The sequence below is a fragment of the Daldinia loculata genome (assembly GCF_022478755.1).
Source record: "Daldinia loculata strain CBS 113971 unplaced genomic scaffold F4817scaffold_2, whole genome shotgun sequence".
Classification (NCBI taxonomy): Eukaryota; Fungi; Ascomycota; class Sordariomycetes; order Xylariales; family Hypoxylaceae; genus Daldinia; species Daldinia loculata.
This window is the reverse complement of record NW_026054856.1, coordinates 569,063-589,892: the sequence shown is the minus strand read 5'-3', so window position 1 is coordinate 589,892 and position 20,830 is coordinate 569,063. Positions and strand designations below refer to the sequence as shown.

General features: G+C 48.6%; 4 protein-coding genes across 4 annotated transcripts; 2 read left to right on the top strand and 2 right to left on the bottom strand.

Annotated features, from left to right (window-relative positions):
- Positions 1 to 1,084: 1,084 nt before the first annotated feature.
- F4817DRAFT_355803 (Ran1-like protein kinase) lies at positions 1,085 to 2,647 on the top strand (the record flags this gene model as incomplete). Its single annotated transcript, XM_049305704.1, has 2 exons — positions 1,085 to 1,772; positions 1,839 to 2,647. 2 exons carry the CDS (start codon positions 1,085 to 1,087, stop codon positions 2,645 to 2,647), a joined length of 1,497 nt encoding a protein of 498 aa, XP_049163550.1.
- Positions 2,648 to 10,058: 7,411 nt separating this feature from the next.
- Positions 10,059 to 11,439, bottom strand: F4817DRAFT_82347 (uncharacterized protein). The gene has a single exon (XM_049307926.1). It carries the CDS (start codon positions 10,928 to 10,930, stop codon positions 10,313 to 10,315), a length of 618 nt encoding a protein of 205 aa, XP_049163549.1. The 5' UTR covers positions 10,931 to 11,439; the 3' UTR covers positions 10,059 to 10,312.
- Positions 11,440 to 15,467: 4,028 nt separating this feature from the next.
- Positions 15,468 to 16,608, top strand: F4817DRAFT_364769 (beta subunit of citrate lyase; the record flags this gene model as incomplete). The annotated part of the gene is made up of 2 exons (XM_049306790.1): positions 15,468 to 15,623; positions 15,695 to 16,608. The coding sequence occupies exons 1-2, from the start codon at positions 15,578 to 15,580 to the stop codon at positions 16,606 to 16,608; spliced, it is 960 nt and encodes a 319-aa protein (XP_049163548.1). The 5' UTR covers positions 15,468 to 15,577.
- An 80-nt stretch (positions 16,609 to 16,688) lies between these two features.
- Positions 16,689 to 19,464, bottom strand: F4817DRAFT_311419 (uncharacterized protein; the record flags this gene model as incomplete). Its single annotated transcript, XM_049299994.1, has 3 exons — positions 16,689 to 18,526; positions 18,579 to 18,639; positions 18,688 to 19,464. 3 exons carry the CDS (start codon positions 19,462 to 19,464, stop codon positions 16,689 to 16,691), a joined length of 2,676 nt encoding a protein of 891 aa, XP_049163547.1.
- Positions 19,465 to 20,830: the final 1,366 nt, after the last annotated feature.

Below are 20,830 nucleotides of genomic sequence, written 5' to 3'. Positions count from 1 at the left end.
ACGGGTCGCCGATTTATGACGATTTGCCCGGCCAGTGAGAGAACGGGTGTGTAAACTAACGAGATGAAAAAGAGGTGGAGGAGTCAGCAGCCTGTACCAGTCTTTCCAGTCTCTATCAACAAGATCACACGCACGCCCCCCTTCTCTTCGGCTCGGTCTCTAACTAGCTCGACTGGGATCTTGGGCGTGGTATTAGACATTGGATATGGCTCTATTAGGGTAGCAGTGGCCCACCTTAGGCCGTTGAGTGGACCATTTATTTTCGTGTGTCAGACCATCCTTGTCTTCGTATATTACGACGAGCCACGAAGATCTTGGTCCTTGTTCGGGCTGGGTTATCCATCCCTCCCAGTGGAGCGCCCTAGAAGCACTGGTCCCATTCTTGACACCTCCCCTTGCTCCCTTGCTCCCCTTCTCCTGTGAGCTCCACCCTCGCCAGGCCGCCTTCACAGCTACGCTAGCGCGTCAAATTCAAGAATAGCGCATGCGTGGGAAGTGGCACCAGTAGGTCAGACATGGATGTGAGCTGGCTATTGATCACTGTGGATTGAAGAGTCAAGCAGAAGGTGGCCAGAGGTGGCCAGGGCTTTTCTGCTTGAGCCACTCCAAACACGCAAAAGACCCAGGCCCCTGATGCCCGCTATCTCAATATCTACATCAACCTCCCTGTCTGCACCTTGCTTCAACCTCACATCGTTCACTACCTCCGTTCATTGCAAAAGCTACTCGCCCTTCCACCTCACGACTACCATTTCGAACTCGGATTCGTCGCCATAATATCCGTCGCCATCAACATTCCCTTATTCTACACTACTGGCCGTCGACATCCGGCCCCTACACGGCGACTTCTATACTAATTCCATGGCCCGTTAGCTCGACGCCATCTACATACGACCCAGGAACATAAATTAGCTGCAGCCCAAGGATTTTCCGTGGATTTTCTCTCCCAGGACATTGCCTTTTGGTTTGAGGACGTTGTTCCAGTAGAGAAGGCCGTTTTCTCTTGATTCCTTTCCTTATCTCTGTTGCCTTTTAAGATCCAGTCCCGGTTTTACCAGGAAAGGACCATAATCTGTCGCATACCATGCATAATGTGGCAGCGTACGGGTATCCCACGCCTCCGGCATCCCCCGCCTACGACAACACCAAGTGTGCCTTCCAACAACCACCACTAGCTGTGCCTCCTGTTTGCCAACCTCGATACACCCCAGTTGCCCCGGAAGATAGACTAGGAAAGTTCCTTGGAGAAAGCCTGCAGTTGATAGGAATTATTGGAACCGGTGCCTATGGCGTGGTCTACCTGGCGGTCGACGTCAAGACTGGAGTCCGATATGCAGTGAAGACGCTCAGCAAATTCAACGCAGACGGATCACCTCTGGATCGACGGCAAATTGCCTTTCAGCACCGGGAACTACGCTTACACTATATGGCCTCGGCGCATCCCAACGTTGTTTCCATGCACAAGATTGTTGACGACCCGGATTGCATATATGTTATCCTGGAGTATTGCCCAGAAGGTGACCTTTTCCTCAATATCACAGAGAGAGGACAATATGTGGGTAAGGATGCATTGGTCAAAAGCGTATTCCTGCAGATCCTGGACGCCGTTGAGCATTGCCATAACCTGGGGATCTACCACCGCGACTTAAAACCCGAGAATATCTTAGTTTCGAACCGGGGAGACACGGTAAAGTTGGCAGACTTCGGCTTGGCGACCTCATCAGACCGGTCCGAAGATTACGGATGTGGTTCGACTTTCTATATGTCACCAGGTAAAGACTCGTCGGGAACCTTATTGCTTTAGGGATGTACTAACTAGTTCGTTTTCTCTTACGCAGAATGTCTGGACCCATCATCCCGAAGGCCATTTTATTACTGCGCCCCAAATGATGTCTGGAGCCTTGGTGTTATCCTAGTAAACTTGACCTGTGGTCGTAATCCGTGGAAGCAAGCCTCCTTTGAAGATTCCACATATCGTGCCTACACCAGGAGTCAGGATTTCCTACGGACTATTTTGCCATTGTCGGATGACCTCAACAATATACTAGGGCGGATATTTACCCGCAACCCAGACCACAGAATTACGTTACCAGAACTCCGGAACAGCATCCTCGCCTGTTCCAGATTTACGATTTCACCTAATGCGCCTGCCCCCCAGGCAGCGCTCCCAACACCGCCCACTTCACCCGGGCCCATCGAATACGTTGACTGCGAAGAAGCCATTGTCGAAGACTTGAGCTACGATTCGCCACCATCACCCTCCGCTTCGGATTCCGATACGGAGTCCATATGTTCATCCGACGATGGATCTCTTACCTCGAGTGTTTCGACTATCGACGACATAGACGACGACGACTTCGTTATCACGGAGGATGAGATCCCTCCTACCCAGGAGCCCCAGTTGTATGATTCAGAAGAATCAAAAGTTATGTTTCCACAGGAGTTTGTCCCGCAATACTCGGGCCCTATTGAGCCTTGCCAGCCTTGCGCAGTTCAAGTTCCTGTGCAGGCTAGCTGTGCACCAACCAAGTTCGCCTTCCCATATTTCTGGGAAGTGGTGAATAGGTACACACAACCTGCGCCCATACATTCCATTCCTTTCCACCCACAAGTTCCTCTTTTTTCCCACTTCCAAGGCTGCTATTAGCTGCATTGATTATGTGTAGCTGCCCTGTTGCCCTTGGAGGCATTTTTACCCAAGGTCATGTTGGCTTGTTTTACCGGATACCTGGATATAGGCCATTAGGAATATTATACCATGGATAGCCTAGCCACGGATCCGGACCCCAAGACCTAAGGATATAAGCTTCGACAAAACCCATTCAACCTGATATTACGTTTATAATACATATTACATTGGAGCCGTGGGAATATATCTGGAAATCCATACCCAAAAATGGAGCTTTAAAAAAGTCGCGTCCACAAACGCGGCGCATTTTGGGAGCATTTTTATGCCCTTCGAACCTGTACTTACTTCAACGTCATGTTTTTTCTTTGTTTATTCAGCGTGGAGTTGGTGGATGATTTGAGAGATGAGGATCAATCCATAAGACCGAGGACCAGAGGAGCCATTATCTTATTTACAATCCGGGACTGACACGGGAAAGCATCATTACACGGCGCAAAACATACAACTGGAGATGTTTGAAGCTGGGAGGCTATTACTGCACAAACTTGTTATTTTCTAATATGTCGTTATTTTATTGCACGGGCTGCATTCAAAGGGGGATATCGATACTTTCGCTTGGATGATACCAACGTTTTTCTTTATTATTGGATACACAAAGGCATTATGGATCTTGAATTTCGAGAGCCATTGGGAAAAGTTTATCGAGACCAGTCACGGAATGGATATGAAGCTGGATTTTGAATAGACCAGACGGGGGCCAATAACCCACCACATACCGCGCCCAACAACATCTGTTGGCGCAGAATTATACGTTCTACCTATGGACACCGATCAGATACGGTGATCCTCTTGGGAGCCTTTGGAGACGAGAATACGTCTATAGGCTCTCAACAAACCAATACAATGTTTTTGCGGACAGTCGCAATAACCACCAAAATATGGCTAGCTTTATAAACTTGCGCACAAGTGACAGTGCTTCGTGATTGTTGTTGTCCTTAGGCATTATGAGAAGTCTCACTAACTATTCGCTATTGAGGACCCTAGACTAACCATGTCATAGATGTCTGAGGGTCATCATATCCTAGATACCTAACTTTGCTGCTACTGGTGAAATCCATTCTCACCTCAGCCCTTCGAAACGTTTCCTAGGACAGCAGGACAGCAAACCACCAAAACATGCACAACACCATTGATGATGATGAGAATACTGACATCTGCATCAGAGGAGTTGGATGGCTTCACGTTCGCTACGCTGATTGGGCGAAAGCTGCCGACGCCACTCGCCTTACTTTTGCCAGGGCAGGGCTTGCGAGTGTGCATCGACTTGCAGATTGCTCTGCCTTCATAATCACATTTCTGCCGTCGATGCAACGCAAGCCTGCAAGCCTGCAAGCCTGCATTAGCCTTCTACGGTCGTCCTAAGGTTGCGGAGCCAAGAAGAAAAAAAAATGTTCTCTCGAGTCTCCTTCTGTCTTTCTTTCTCATCCCCCCTCCCCCCGTTTTCCCCATCTCCTACGGCGCCCCGACCGCCCTTCCTCTCAATTTTCCCTCTGGCGCTTTGTTTATTTCGCTTCCCGCCTCGTCTCGTCTCGTCTCTAACCGGCCTGTCCGCTATGAACCCAAACTATTAGGTAGGGCCCAGCCTTACGAAATTTGCTAATTTGGCGAAGGCGATTAAGGCCCGTCGGACTTGTCGACTAGGTAGCCTTGGGCTTGGCGACTACATCAGACTAATACCTTTTTATTTGGTTATTATTCCGTACTGCTTGTCGCTATGTATGTTGTAAGTTGGCTAACTGCGCTCGAGGCTTGCCTGGATCTGTACTTGGTCCCTTTCTCTCTCTCTCTCTCTTTCCCCCTCTCCCTTACCAACAGCCCATTCATTCTAGTATCTCATCTACTGGGCTGCTACGTACTATGCACGATGGGAAATGGGATGGGATGGGATGGGATGGGCTGTGGACTATGGTACGGCTCCCCGTTTTTAGGCGCAAAAAGAGCCAGGCGCAGATCCTTGGTACTTGGAAAATTGTCACGATATGGGGCGGTCCCGGCATCATCACGCTACATTACAATACCCAGCCCAGCCCAGCCCATCTCGGCTACTGCACGGTTGGTTTAAATGAAAGGGAAAGAATAATAATAAGAAGTAAGAAAAAACTAGGAGCCCAGCCTTATTTGCGTTGGACGCAGTGTTGCGCGCAAGTGTCAAAGACGTGCAGTAGCTCGGGGCGCCGCGCGATGCTTTCTCTTTCTCTTTCTCTTGTCTTCCATACGGAATACATACCTGGGGGGGGGGGAGGATAAGTGGTCGAGAGAGAAATCTTGTTTACCTAGGTAGGTAGGTAGGTAGGTAGGTAACGTATGTAGAGGAAATATTGCGCCCTCTCTCTTCCGTAGCATTGTAAAAGGTCATGGATTTCCCATGTTGCAGTGCATCTAACTAACTCTTCTATACTCGACTCTGCCTAGCGCGCTCCCGGCGTGTTGGTGTGTGGGAAGGGAAGTGAAAGTGCTATGCAGCCCTTTTTTTTCTTTCTTTCTCTTATTCTTCTTCTTCTCATTTTCCTTGATTTCTCTTGCATTTCCCTTCGTCTCCCTACCGTCTCGCCTCAAGCGAATCAGCATCGACGGGGTCCATGTCCCTAGTCCGAAATGCGTACATATGCAAGTCGATGGTTTGGGTATGGTGATGGGTCGGCTTCCCTTACTTCTACGTGGTGATTGGACCGATAGCCTGGGTTCACTGGCACATGGCGGTGAAAGGTCTCTCTGCCCTCTCTGCCCTCTCTCTCTCATGTCTTCGTGCTTTGCGCTGTGTTCCCCCCCCGTCTTCCGCGTCCCAGATTTGATTCCTCGTTCCTCGAGAACCCCTCCAAGGCTTCATCGCGACTGGGGGACCCACACATTTCTGTCGTCCTCTCATCGAAGGGCTGTGAGGGGTGATATTGGGAAGAGGTTTGATGAGATGTGGGCGGAGATTGGATCGAAAGGCTCGAAAGCCTGCTTACGATCACTGTCACAGTGCCGCCTGCTTCCGAGTGGAGAGGCACAATCATTTCGTACAGACAATACTACACACATGCTCACACATGCTATTGTATTGCTATTGCTATTGCTATTGCTATTGCTATTGCTATTGCTACTGCTAATACTAACGGAAGACTCGATATTATGGAGTACATACAGAACGTACATACAGAGCGTACATACATTCGCATAGGTCCTTAGGTTCGCATGGCGCAGGCACCAAAGGCGCTCTGCATGGTACTTGTCATGTTTATTTGCCAGGACACAGGCCCAGACGGAACCTATCATTCGTCAACTTCCCATCATGTACCCATATTGGGATGTTGTCTCGACCGCTACGTATGTATGAATGTGCTCCGTAACGCGTGCCTGACTAGGAGGTAAGTAGGCCTAGGTAGGTAGACAATCGTACGTAGAAGGTAATGGAGCCGGCGAGAACAAGACCCAGGACCCGAAAATAATGCGCCAAAGCAAATCGGGGCGACGTTGCCGGTCCTGATCTCTACCCAGGTCGGTAGTCTCGCGGTTCGATGAGGGCATCGCCAACCCAAAAAGGTGGCTCGCAGCCCTCCACACCGCAACCCGCTGTCAATCTCTCTGGGTAGGTACCCGTAAGGTTTAGCTGGCTTTGGCCCGAGGCTGGAACGAGCAGCAAGAGAGAGAATTTACATACGCCCACATGTGTGGGGGAGGAGGGGACATGCGCACGTAGTGACGTGGTCCCGTTCGATAAAGGGGGAATTATTCTACACTACTTTGTGATATTGGGGCGGTGCAAATCAAATCGCTCGATCTATGATCTCCCCGGTCGTGATACCCATTGGACTGGCTGTTCGTCTCCACAAGGAACAGTACGAAGTACGGTTACCGTACAAGGAAATACAAGGAAAATCCACAGTCTACGTAGTTTCTTCGAGTCGTGGCACCTGATCCTGCTCAACTGCGTGTCATCTCGATGCCTCCTACGCTGGGGGGAACTACGGTACGCTAAAATAAGGACTGTCATTAGGGCTGTCCATGCGTTTTCGGGCCTCATCCTGCTAGGGAAAACATGCTAGGGGCTAGGGAACAAATCCTTTCGAAAGCACAATTTATCGGAACGGGGACACTATCGTCGAAATCGACCCTCATCAGGCGCCTGAAATCTCTTGTGATGTATGTCTTTGTCTTGGGAGAACACTTCGACCTCCACCACGTTCCCAAAGTAGGCTATTATTCCCCACTGACGAGTCCTGATCGGGTCAAATACGTTCCCAGACAAGTAGTTAAGCGGCTCAGTCAACAGCAAGGGGGCCTAATAATGAATGATTGCGTGTCTCTTTTACCCAAGGTGCGGTGACTAGGTATTTACATGACACTTCAATAGAAACTCCCAATTCTGTCCGTATGTATTGTTGTGCATGCGTCTCCCCCCTAAGCGACTAAGCGAAATCATGAGAGGCAATTATATCAAGTCTTATTGGACCTCTCGATAAGTTCCCAGGCAGAAACTTGTAGTAAGCAGAGATGTGAGGGCGTTCCACGACATCCGCCTATGGTTGTAGGTAATATTTGTCTCAGCACTATTCATGCGTCTATGCGTCTAGGCGATGGTATCGCGCCCTAATCCGTACAGGCTACGGCAATGAATAAGCGAACGACACGGCGGGAAAAGGATTGTCTTTTCCCCCATCTTACAGCGCAGCGGACGCTAGGCTTGGGTTATGTTTCCGCTCCCCAGGCCGATGCGGAGGCGGTGGAGTTGCGTAGCGGAGCCGGCGACACGGTCAAGATCATCGTGTCTCGATATTATTAGCGTGGCAACGTATAGTACAAGTCTTATATATATGTAACCAGGCCGGGGGAGCTCTCCACGCCAATGGGCCGCCTTTGTTTTTGGGGAACACGAAGACCATTGCGGCTCCGTGTGGGCTGGACATGTTTCGGCATATTTCATCCAATCCGTATCTCATTTCACGAGCTGTTTGACACATGGGCCTAGATCACCATCACCATTCTGTTTTCGTGTCAGGCAGCGTTGTTGAATTCGAGAAAAGTAACAATCCCACCCCCTGAAGGCGTTGGTCACGCGCCGAAGTGAAATTCTTGTGGGTGAGACCGAGACGCACAACTGTGTGTCGGGTCGAAGCTCTAGGCTTTCTCTACCAACCATCTAAACTAAGGGGGTAGTGGGATGGGTAAGACAGTTTTGCCGTTCATAAATTACCATATACCCTACTACCATCTCAGCCTGGTGGTCACATACGCGTGTCCTTCGTTGGGGCTTCCCGAAACCTATCATGGTGTGTAGTACGCGCTGAGGCTGAGTGTCTTACAGTAGTCTTATCCGGCAAGCTTCATGTCTCGAGACTGATTGGTCCCAGCAATCAATCAACCGCCCGAGGCTGCTGTAGAGCCACGTATGTAATATCCTATGTCCCTTAAGGGTCATCAGTTGCCCATCCGCCTAGCCATCCGTCCCTATCATCGTGACATCCGGCATAGCCCTGCGTCTGTTCGCCCGTTGAAGGTTCCATACCTACTTGCGCGGTATTCCCTCAATATGTGAGACCAATATATGTCTTTGATGACGGGGAGACATGCGCAACAACGACAACGTGACATGCCAGATTTGCTTATTCCTGTCTTGCCCTTCGCCCTTCGGCTGAGACCCTACAATCAACGTGGCCCACTCAGGGTTCATCCATGTCTGGAACCGGAAAGATGGGGAACCCGGTATCATGAAGCAGGAGGGCAGTCTTATTCCTCACGTGAAAGACATGTGGGATTAGTCTGTGGATAAAAGAGGGCGTGCGTGAGTTGCCTTGCGCTATCGACAGTAGGATTGACGATCGTGACAACAATATGGTTTAGGGCTCCATCTTTGCAGCATGCTCGATATCGATGGTGCCCGCTCCAGGCAACACAAATCGCGGAGTCTATTTTGGTTCCTGCGCGAACCGGTTCGCAAACAAGTCAGGCTCGGCTCCATAGTCACTGGGTCCCTCGGGGGGGGTGCCGGTATAGCCACACTCCGACTAACAGCTCACTTGGTATGCCCTAGGTATGCGGGTTAGTAAATAGTGTCTACCATCGGGCACTTTTTAATCGCATCTAGATTCGGCCTGAAGCTAAACACTTAGTGTAGGTAGCTCTCGCGAGCCTCAAGTGGGAATTCTCGGTGACCGTTTTCACCCCGTCATTCTCACACATCATCTCTGCGGGACCTCCCCTAGCTTACTAACAGTTAACTACTTCTTGTCCGTCGAGATGCCATGTGTACTAGTTCCAATTATCAATACGTTCCGGTCGGCGATTTGTTGGAGAACAGAGGCGCTGACACAGAATGAGAGTTTCCCCAGTAGAGTTGTCAAGTGACAACTCAAAAGCCTTAAGGTTTTCCTCGTGGGCCATCTTGTCAGTTGGCTTCGGATACTGTTGCCGTGAGCGGTGAGTTTAGTGCTCGGAACGGTCTCGGATACTGTGGGTTCTGGTAATTTACAGTTGAGCTCACCGTAGTTATTACGCTATAGCTGTAGCTAGCTAGCATCGCTCTAATGTCACTAGTAAAGGGGTACAGCATACTGGTGAACTGGGCGAGCTATTAGGTGTTAGGCCAGCCTGTGTTAGTTAGGCTCGAGTCCCAGCGGTGCTGTACGGCAGTTATCTTGTCTTGTTGTTAGTCCATTCTAGCGCCGTACCTCGTACGTGGGTGTCTAATAACCTCTTAATACATATTTACTGGAGACGTTGCTTGGTTATTTGTCAGAACCATGATCTAGTTATTTCTGGCGCTTCCGCTCGTAATTAACTTGGGGTTGGGCAGAACATCTGGAAGAAATCTAGCCATCGATGTATCAACCTTGGCCTCACTTTCCGCACTCCTCCAACCCAGTAAGATTAACTGACTCGCGCCGTCGTGAAAACGGCGGGAGTGCTGCCGTCTCCTTATCCGAATAACGGATCGCTCGGATCCCACTAAGACGGTAGTAGACCCGTCGAGGCGCGGAACTGTGCTTAGAGTCACGATTTGTGGCGGGATTTAACTGGGCTGGTCTTAGAGAGTCAGATAATAGCGGAATGCTGCGAACCACCGGTAAGGGCGGATATTAGCTTTGCTGAAAGCTCACCGAACCTCGACCGAAAGAGAGCCGGTTTGAGGTATATGTTCCACATTGCATACACGAAGCTTCTAACAGCCCTACGATCTTAGTGTATGAGACCGTGACTCAAGAGAGGTATGCTATAATGGGGCTATATGCTACTAGCATTACTATGTACCGGCATTTCACAACCAGCTCATTACGCAAGCATTCTGAAATTCGCAGTCACAAGTGGTTCTAGAACCCAGTACCAACAAGAAGATCAGCGTAGATAGGAGGGGCGTTGAAGTATCAATAGATCCATAATAGAATAAGATAAAAATAATAAAAAACTACTAAACTATTGGTAACGATCTAAGTGGATCTCAGAGCGTCAGAAAGGAAAATAGCAACCCGGATATCGCCAGCGCCCCTAGATCCCTTCGCTCGGTCTTTCTTTTTCGCGTCCGACGTTCTCTTTCGTACAAGGAAAAGCTCCTCCACCAACACCTGCCCCTATTCAGTAGGTACCTAGTAAGGAACTCCCCCCCAACTCTCCGGCGTTGCTAGCGGTCGGCTGCTGCGCCTCCGTCTAGTCGCTGACCTCGATGGGGCCGCCCGGGACTACGGGGTCGGGGGTGATCGGACCGCCGGGGAAGCCCGGGAGAGGGAAGAAGGGGCCGCCGGGAACGTAGTCGTTGTCGACGACGCTTCGCTTGCCGGGCACGAAGGTGGTCGTGGTGCCGTCGGGGGACTGGATGATCTTGATGCCGTACTTGGTCAGGAGCTCGTCCTTGATGGAGGCAATGCGCTTGGCAACAGGCTTGGGTGGGTTTGTGCCGAAGTTGTGGATCAAAGCCTCATACTCGAGCTCTAGGGCCGTGATGTGTGCCTTAACGGGGTCGGAGCTGCCGTCGCCGATTCCGATCGTGTCCTGCCGCTTCTTCTTGTCGGACGGGTCAAGGCCGCCCGTGATAGGCGGGAGGATCACGACGGTGCCCTGGCGCTTCTTGGTCGACGGCTCCAAGCCTCCGGTGATGGGAGGTAAGAGAGTGAAGGTCGGCGGCGGCGGGCTGCCTGATCCTGGGAGCCAGCTGTTCGGGTCGGGAACGATGAAATCCCTCTGCTCCGTGGTCTTCGACGGCTCGGAGATGGGGGCTGCGGAGGCCAAAGCCGCGAGGGCTAGGGCGGTAATGCCAACGCGGTACATGGTGAACTACTTTTCTTAGCGAAGATTGAAGTATTAATCTCAGCTAATATGCTGTGATGTATATCTAGATGATTAAGTATTTGATGTCGTTGCAATTGTTGCTGTCGTCTGTTTGTTATTCTCAAAACATGCCCTGATCGTCGCCGTCGACACCCACATTTATACAAAAGCCTTCCGGGGCAATTCGTCATAACCCCCCTCCTCCGCGAGAGATAAGAAGAGTCTAGTCGTTCCCTGGAAACAAGGTTAAGTTCATTTATTGTTAATATCGATATATTGGAGCTACGGCGCGGCTGGGCCTTAGATAACACAATATACCCGGGGAGAAGGGGATTTTAACCGGGTCGAGTCCTTCTACCTAACGAACCACCCACGAACCACGTATGGGAAGACATTTTCATGACGCTTTTTAAATCTGCATTTGCCGGTCATCCGCTTATCTCGCCGAGAGCCGTCAATCATGGAAAGGGAGAGAATTGTGGTCATATCCCTTTCGACTCGAGTGCAGGCTGATGTCGCCAGAAAGGAGACATCATCGCGGAGTATGCGCTAGACGTGGGCGTTTAGCAAAGCATTTGACTGTTCAAATGAGCCGGACCCTAAGACGATGACGCTCACCGACGGCTCGAGATTCTCTATTTTTGGAAGCGTCAACTTCTAGAACTCGTCCTGGTTGAGTGTTTAAACCCTTTCGCTTGTGTGAAGCTATCCATCAAGCAATATAACCAAAGGCTCCGACCCAAGCTACTGTGTTATGCAGTAGCATAGCAGGTGGGTTCGAGATAGTCTTCGCTATATAGGGGAACATCTTCAAAGTGTCACGATATGTTTAGCTTCATGCAGGGGACTAGCAAGATTGAAAGGACCGAGAATCTGGAAAAATCTGGACAAGTCTTCGAACTGGGGATTGAAGGAAAACTGCACTGCACATAGTCCGGAAGCAGAATCGGGAGACTGGCCGTTCGAGGCTGGTCTGATAGGGAATATTCTAGGGGTACTTGGGCTCAATGGTCGAGGGTCACGCCATTAGATCAATGGTTGATATAAGGCTTCGTCGCCGCATTGGGGTTGGGAGCTGGTGGCTCGTCCCGAGAATTCTGCTTCGGGAAAATACGATATGCCAGAAATAGATCCAGCGTGACATCGTCTGTTTCCAGGGTCCAACCCTTTTTTTGGAGAACCGATATTTGAAGCTTTTCACCAAAGCTTGTGAAACGCCATTCGCAATTCCAAACGAAACACCACTTGTCAACTGACGCAACTCTTGGGATAGTATATTGCTTGACATGCGGGGAGCCGCAATCCGTCTGCGAATGCACTACGACATGGTGAGGCTGGGATCGCTGTATGGCACCGTACGTAGATAGCACGGAGACCGCCAACAAGTAGGCAAGCGGCCGCCCATCGAACGATATAGATCAGATCTAGAGCGTCGGTATCCAATCGCCGTTTGGTCTTCCTCGTGGCTTTTGCCAGTCTAGAGTGAAATCGTCGTAATCTTGACATCAGGTTCGGCGACCCGGGTATGCCCACATGTCTCCCGACGTTGGGGTGAATGGCCGACTGAGAATCTAGATTGCGTCGCATACCATCCGTCTGGGGACGGAGCTTAGATGGATTCCTCCTTTCGGAGCGTCTTGGGACTTATGTGGCATTGGACGGTTCCAGCTCACCACGGACGTCTACTGGAACACCCCGGCGAATGCTTACATAGTAAAAACGCCGACTTGAGGCCTAGCGAGTAGCACCAAACGCCGCAATAGGTTGCTTACATATGCCTCGACCCCCTTCCAAGCTTCGAGCCATCACGTCACTGGTACCAAACCAGATCTTGCGGGTTAGTAATGAATTCATCCGCTATCCTACCTTGGATTTAGTTACGCAGGCCCTGTCAAGCTGTGCTTGCAAGCTGCAGCATAGCACGCGACCATGAGCTATTGATAGCGTCAGCATCTTCATAGGTTTATGTTTCTAAGTTAAACTATTTCCTCTTCCCCCTCAGCCGTGAGAAAGGGGAACAGAAGAAGAGCTAGAGTCAGGTCTGTTCTAAATATGAACGACAGGGGTCTATTGCCGTAGGGTGTATCAGTTATTCTCATTTTCAGACTGGCCTAGAACTAAACCTAAGGGATTTACTGTTTCCTGGGTAGTGACGAACATAGCGGATGATTGAATTGCGAAGTGTAGCTGGGTTGCTTTTAAAACAGTCAACACATCTCTGTATACCTGCTATAATAAGCCTGGACCATAAATGTCTTTGGCAGCTGAAAATAGAGTATTTTGGTATTAGAATGATATAATATTTCTGTTCTGTCATTGTGGTCTCAAGCGTCTCATGATGATCTTATCCTAACTCTCGTGGTGTCTTCTACTATAAATCGAGATAGGTAATCTTCTATTCCTTGGGAAGCCCCTAAGTGATAAAGTAGTACGAACCGTTTCATGCTTCAAGTTTGACTTAGTACTATGTATAGTTAAGCCAAGCATGAACGAACATTCACGAGTTAAGCTCGTCATTTCCCACGAAGTTCATCGTTAAATTCTCCAGTAAGGTTAGATTGTTACCTCGTAATCGATATCCTTTTCTTCGTAATTTCTCTGTCTAGTGTAGGCTACCTTACCTAAAATTAGCATCACCTTCGATACCTACTACTTTTTGAAAAGTCAAACTAGCCAAGGAATACCTCTACTCGGATAAAGGGGCATAGTATGCCGGCGTACGTAGGCCATAGAGGAGCGAATAGGGCCTCGCCATGGGACATTTATCTGCCGACTCCCCATTACTACAATTACGATGATAAGCAAGCTGTGACGGTTATATATTGTGACCTTGGCGATCACTCCGAGAGAGAGGCCATAGTGAGCCTTTCGCCAGAAGTATAGTGTAGCTTTCGGCCTAGTCTCAAGAAAGAATATCTTGTATCCATCCTATATGATGGCCCAACAGAAAATACTTGTTGAGGCCCCCAAGAAGTCGACTTAAAGCTCTTTAGTTCTTATCTAAGTCTATAGGCGTCGGTCTAGGAGCCACGCCTAGATTTCCCTAGGAGAAGACCTTCATAGTAGTTTTTGATGAACCTGTCCTGGTAGGACCCCTATAGAGCACTGAACGAGAAATCCCGAGTACCTAAAGATCTATTATAGACAGCTACCTCAGGGCAGGGGATGAAGCGGCCGGCTCCGCAAGACTTTTCAGGGCCATTACCTTGCCACTGCTTTGATCAGGTTTCCTGGAAAATTGATCATGAGCCAAGCGAATCTTGTTTGAAAATCATATCGAGCCTCCCATGAGCCTTCCATTTGTATATTTCTTCGTACAATCAGTCCATGGACAATAAGATAGTGGCTTGAGTAGCACCACATCTCGCATCCGACTTGTCATAGGCAACTAAGCGCGGATGAGTATCTAAGCTACTCGTAAGCGGGGATGTATTATCTACACCGGTAGATGTTAGCTTAGATTTCTATAGTAAGACTGGTATTATCTTGCTTCGCTTTATAGTTAGTCTCGAAAATAATACTTTCCATGAAGATAGTGTGACACATCTTCTTAAGTAAGGGGCCTTGGCATCTAGTTCCCGGTCGAAATCGTTTAAGGGAGAATCTATTAAAACAGTTTTAAGAAATCTTCTGCCGTTAGTCCGAACATAGGCGGAAGTGACGCGTCTATTTCTAGACACATATGTTCTGGTTTTGGAATAGTGCCTAGCTTTATACATATAGCGGCCTTGTTCGAGTCTCCGTTGAAGCGGTAGATGGTCAAATCCATGCTCTCAAGGAGGGAACATCGCGCTTAAAGTCGAGAGATGCCCTGTACCTAGGTAGGTATTTAAAAATGAAGAATACGCAGTGGCGGCAAGTTACGAAGAAGCTAATTTAGCCACTAACAATTTTGGTATGATTAATCTTGTCTGAATACTGAGAAGATTCAGGGCCTGTGTGGTCAGAGATCGAGAGCTATAAGCGTGTAGTAGCCTGCTAAGAGCATCAACGTCCGCGTATATTCCATAGGGGTCTAGAGGCCACTTATGGAGAGTTCCTGATCGTAGCGAAGCTTCAAATAGCTTGAACCGGCCGCTCAATGCCGTCCACGATGAGCTTAATAGTTTAGAAGAGGAAGGTGACAATGGGAGTGCGCCGGGCCCTATTAGACGCTCGGGGGCGTATAAAGCTCAGGTAGTTATGATGAAGACCTCAAGACACGTTTAACTTGATCTTTAAAATAAAGATCTTCGATGTGATATAGGTAATTGTTGTTCTCCCTATACTTGTTGTCGTCTTTCAATTCCCTCCAATATAGGATAACAGGTACCAAGGAATCAACACAATTAAAACTATATTTCATAGAATAGACCACTAGCCATTCACCAGAGTTTATTTATTAGCAACAATAGTTTCTTAGTCAACAAAATATTTTACTATGGCACAATTAAAGCTTCAAGTTGTTTGATATAAGACGTGCACCTTTTATTCACATTCGATAGGCCCGTGCACTACCCCGGATCCCCGCAAAAAAAAAAAAAAAAAAAAAAAGTTCATAGGAATTGCAATACTTAGTACTGCTAATAAGATAATGACATCGCAACTAGCTGCTACAACTACAACTACCTCCTAAATAGGTCCTGGGAACTTCCAAGTCTACGCACCATGCACGGCCGTGCGACCTCTTTCCTTCGCCGGGCTATGCTCTACGGTAAGAGATATATACCTATATATACCCACCTAGACAACCGAGTCTTCTTCCGTCTCTAACCCATAGCACAGTCCCGGCGTCGTCAACCCGAATGCTAACCAAATCCCTCGGTCTCACCTGCGACACCGTCGTCTACGACCTCGAGGACTCAGTGCCGCCCGCCGCAAAGTCCGAGGCTCGCGATGCCCTCGAGCAGCACCTACGCGGTCTACCCGAGCGGCCGTCCTCCATCTCCGAGATCGCCATCCGCGTCAACCCCGCCGGTTCTTCATTTCTACAAAAAGACCTCAAGCTTGCCGCGTCGTCTCCTCTCGTCAACACAGTCGTGGTGCCTAAAGTTACCACCATCGGGGACTTGAGGAATGTTTCCCACATTCTGAAGAACCTTGAGAATAACCAGTATAAAGAGACGCGCGCCAAGCCCATGAGGCTTATAGCCTTGATCGAGTCGGCACGCGCTATAATGAACCTCTCGTCGATTTGCAGAGGGCCGCGCCTTGACGGCATAATCTTTGGGGCCGAGGACTTCGCCCTCGACCTGTCGCTCACGCGGACGCCGGATTTGACCGAGTTCTTATATGCGCGGTCTGCCATCGTGACAGCCGCCCGGTTTGAGAACATCCCTAGTGTGATAGATCTAGCATACACATCATATAAAGGGGAGGACGGGCTAGCGGGGCTAGAGCAAGAATGCCGAGGCGGAAAGGCCCTGGGATTCAATGGCAAGCAGTGCATCCATCCTTCGCAGGTCGAGACGGTGCAGCGGCTCTTCTCTCCCTCCGAGGAAGAGGTTGAGTGGGCTGTCAGGATTACCATAGCGAACGAGAAAGCCGCAGCTGCGGGAAGAGGGGCTTGGACTCTGGATGGTAAAATGATTGATGCCCCGGTTTCCGGTAGGGCGACGGCAGTAGTCGACAAGGCGCAAAAATGTGGCATAGATGTCGATGGACTACGAGAAAAATGGAAAGATCAAGAGCCTGAATAAACCACCTATGAATATTAACCTTGACAAAGATGTGAGTGCACATTGCGATATGGTACCAATATATTGGCGTATAGTATTTATCAGAATCGAGAGAACTGATTTGGACGCCAGAAGCTTGACATTTCAAAACTCTCCTCCTCAAATTCTTCCAACGGTTGTGTGATACCAGGTAAAATCTTAGGAGTACCAATCCTGTGCTGGGTATACGGCGCCTCAATATCTAAACCCTCTTCGCATAGTTTAGTTGTCCTTGGCCTTCTTAGATCAAAATAATCAGGATCGAAATTAGGAGATAAGTTGAGAGGTGTCTCCTTTTCCGTATTGTAAACTATGGGCTGCTCGTGGGATAGTCCCGTATCGAGCGAAGATGGGTCTAGCGCTGTCTCCTCTAATCCTAGAATATCATAACCGCGGGAAGGGAGTTGCCACTGTGACTCGTTCTCTATTCTGGCGATAAATTCGGCCATAGTCTCAAGTTCCTGTGATCCCGTAAAATCTCTTTGGTACGAGCCTCTACTTAACCTTCCTTCGTCTTGATTTACATAGGTAGGTGGATTTGTGCTTGGTCGTAATAAGGTAGCTCCCTCTCCTACTATAGGGGCTAATAGCCTTTTTTGAGGTATCCAGGGAACGCTATTGGAAGTTAACAGGGTACGTCCATTATTGGCGACCGACTCATACAACAAAGCCTGGCTACAACTTTCGAGGGATTCCTGGGAGTCTTGTATATCTTTATCATGATCCATCACATGAGGAACTTGTGAAAATTCCAAATTGGCTGGAGTCGTGTTCTGTCCCGGTGCATTAAATTCCACGTCGGCGCGGGGTACGGCGAGGGAGGCGTTTCTACTATACGGCATAGGTGGGGGAGGCATTGCATCCCTAGAAGCTACAGATGCTTCGTCGCTCGCCTGCTGTTTCTGTCTCTCTAGGCTTTGATCTACGTGTATAGCCGTCGTCTCGGGGATTTGGTGAATAGTGACAGGCTTGCCATCTAAGCTACGCGGAATCCCAACATGTTGCCTTGAACTACCCCTTTCAATAGGAGTTAGACGAATTTCTCTAACAATTTGCTGACGGTCAATATCATTAGAGATGTGTGGTATGTGCAGATTTGCCTCTCCTTGAGACCTAGACGCATGGCGATCTTCTGTTATTTGGACGGTTTCTGCCGACTCTGAGAATTTAGGGGGATCTTCGGTCATTATAGCTTGATCTCGATACCTGACCTTGCGAGATCCATTGGAACCTTGATGTATATTGTGATGGGCGTCCTCCGATTCCATGTGGCGAACGTTACATGCTTCCGTCTCGATTGTCTTTCTTGCTGTACTCGACTCAGTTGAATGACCGTCGTATGAGGACATTCTAGTATTGTCGTATACCCCTGTCGTTATTAGATCTACTCTCATTGATTCTGGAATAGTTGTTCGGATCGAACCTGACACATTTGGGCTCGAATGATTGTCCCTTTCATTAATACGCGGCGAGTGGCGACTACTGGACCATGTTAAATATGTCGTATCTCTGCCTGCGTCTTTTTCATCTGGAATTGATCTGAGGGAATCTGGTCTGATAGGATTGACGGTCTCATCGTGGGCTCGGGATATGTGGTTATGCTTAGCATATCCATGACGACTTGGAGACAACGACCCAGGAGGGTTTCTACAACGGGTGGATGTGAGCTGTTCAAAGTGATGTCCTATTTCCCGATACTTTCTACTAGTATCCGGCTTATGAGGCCTTAACCCGGGAGTATCTCTATCGGTTTTGTGTGGTAGGAAAAAGGAAGATACTTCCTCCATTTCTCGATCCTCTCGTCGTTTGTCCCTCACGCGGGACTTGGATAATACTTTTGGTTGAATGTTACTACTCTGGTGCTTTAGAAACTGCATGTCAGAGAAGGTTAAATCAGATACTGTTTGCTATTAGGTTCCCGCAACTAAATAATTTTTTGAGCATATCCTTACTTGGCTGTTTTTTCGATGTCCTTCCATTGTCAAATAGACCAGGCTTTAGATGTGGTTGGACCTAAGCGTAATTTAGACCAATACCACTCACATGTGACGGGGTCCTTACCGTAATACGGTCATTAAGAACAGCATTAGAAGTGAAATTATTCACCACATTTTTGCTAGATGCCATAGATTTTCTCTTGTCGACTTTCTTGCGCTTTTTACTCCGGTGATTGCTATGATCTACGGCACTTCCCTCTTCGTGATTTCGTTTTCTTTTCTTCGTTTCATATTTGTCTTCCCTAGTCTTTCTTCTGGGTCTTTTCTCAAAGTTGGGCCCTTCGTCTGCATGAGAAATGGTCGACGAAGCATCGAGATGCACTAAATCCGCATCTCTCGGGGCTCTGGCAGTTAGAGTATCCACATGATCCCCTTGAACGGAGCCAGGGGTATAGCTAGGAGGCTTCGTAGTATTCTCAAAACCACTGATAAGCGAACTATCACTAGGGGCCGTCCGCCTTCGCGTAGACTTTCTCGAATCCTTTGGACCCGAAGTCTCAAACGGAGAGCCTGATTGGTGCATATAATGACTAGGAAAGTCGTGACGAGGACTCCATCTCGGATCTACACGCCTAGGGCGTTTATTGTATGGGGACGTCGCATCAAGTGGTCTATACGGGAAACTATTGCCTGGGATTTCTTTTCGATGTCCTTGTGACGTACTAGGCCAGGGGTGAGGATCTGGCCTCTCTGTCTGCTCTAGCCAGTTTTCGACAATGTCATAGCGTGGTTGCGGCTGCGGCTGCGGCTGCGGCTGCGACGCGCTGGTTGACCCTCCTAGAATCGAATTGTCCTTGTGGGGTTGGCGTGGACGTTTCAGACGTGATCTATTATTGGGCATTTCGTACGAGTTGTTTCCGCCACGCGGCCGATTATAGCGACAGCAATGATGTGAAGAATAACGCGGATGTGGTATAGAGGCCTCCGAATAGCTTATCTCAAAGTGTGAGTTGAAACAGCAAAAGGCTCCTGAGACAAAGCAAAGATATTACGTCAAAATGGTAGGTCTACATATTGTAAGCCTAAGGTATAGTGTGGTAGATCATGTTCAAAGCCATGGGAAAGCAACTTTAGACGAGACGAGATGCGTGGGGACTAGGTTGTGTTGTCGGCAGGACGGTTGGAATATCCCAGGGCTACGGAACCTAAGACTTAGCTCAAGTTCAAGTTTATGCAAGTGATATTAGGTACATACCTATAAATTACTAAGCGTATACCTTTGTCTAAGTAGGGCGAGGCATGTACATATTATACATACTATACGTATTAGTAAGAAGGAGCCACCTCTTCACGTGGGGTTTGAGGTTATTACCTCCTGGATTTTCACTCCTAGGTCGGGTATGCATACCTAGTTCATGCATGTATCTAACTACATGTGCGCGTACGTATTGGATCCAATGATGGATACACATTGAGGGATATATTGAAGTAAAAGATCGGGTAGACACATGCATTAGCTATGTAAGTGCGGATGGAGACGCATACATGTGGGTAGCTTGATACTCTGTCGGAACCGAGACCCAGCGGTCCAGGTGCTTGCTAATGTCTTTGGTTGCTACCAAATTTCCAATATTTTGAAATCTAAGTATTCAATCTACATGTGAGATATCCATAGTTAGTCTATAATTAGAACTCGGGCGGGATCGGCGCTTGCTCTTACTTGGCAAGTTTTCATCATTGATCTAGCCTAGATTTTCATAGTCGTCATAGGTTATCATAAGTGCTAAAAATGTTACGTGAAAATTAATGGTTGACGAGTGTGTGTTTTGTAAGAGCCGCATGCGATGTCAGCGGCGTGTCGTGCATTGTGGGTAGTAATGTTGTTGTTAAAGACCAAGCTTCAATCCCAAGACGTCTGAGAAACCTTGCCAAGAAGGCCCCTGATTTCCCCTGGATTGGGAGTTGGAAATCTCAACCCGACTGGTCTGATTGGTCTAATTGGTCTGTGCAACCCCGCAACGTTCAGGTATGCCCTAATGTAAGTACCTTAGGTACCACTAGGTCCTACATCACTGCCCAAGAGGTACACTAAAGAATTGGAACTCTGAACCTTCACATCTTGGCAGCTCTGATATTGCCTAACATACACTACAATCGATACCACATGTCAAGCGTCTACTTTGTCTCTGAACGCCGGGGATTGGTGATTGCTGATAAACTTCTTCTTTCAGCTTAGGTCCAACGCGTTTCATTACCCTGTGTTTGTA

What these genes read in the sequence shown, in the direction of transcription:
- F4817DRAFT_82347 (XM_049307926.1), bottom strand. Translation starts at nt 10,930, where the DNA reads ATGTACCGCGTTGGCATTACCGCCCTAGCCCTCGCGGCTTTGGCCTCC.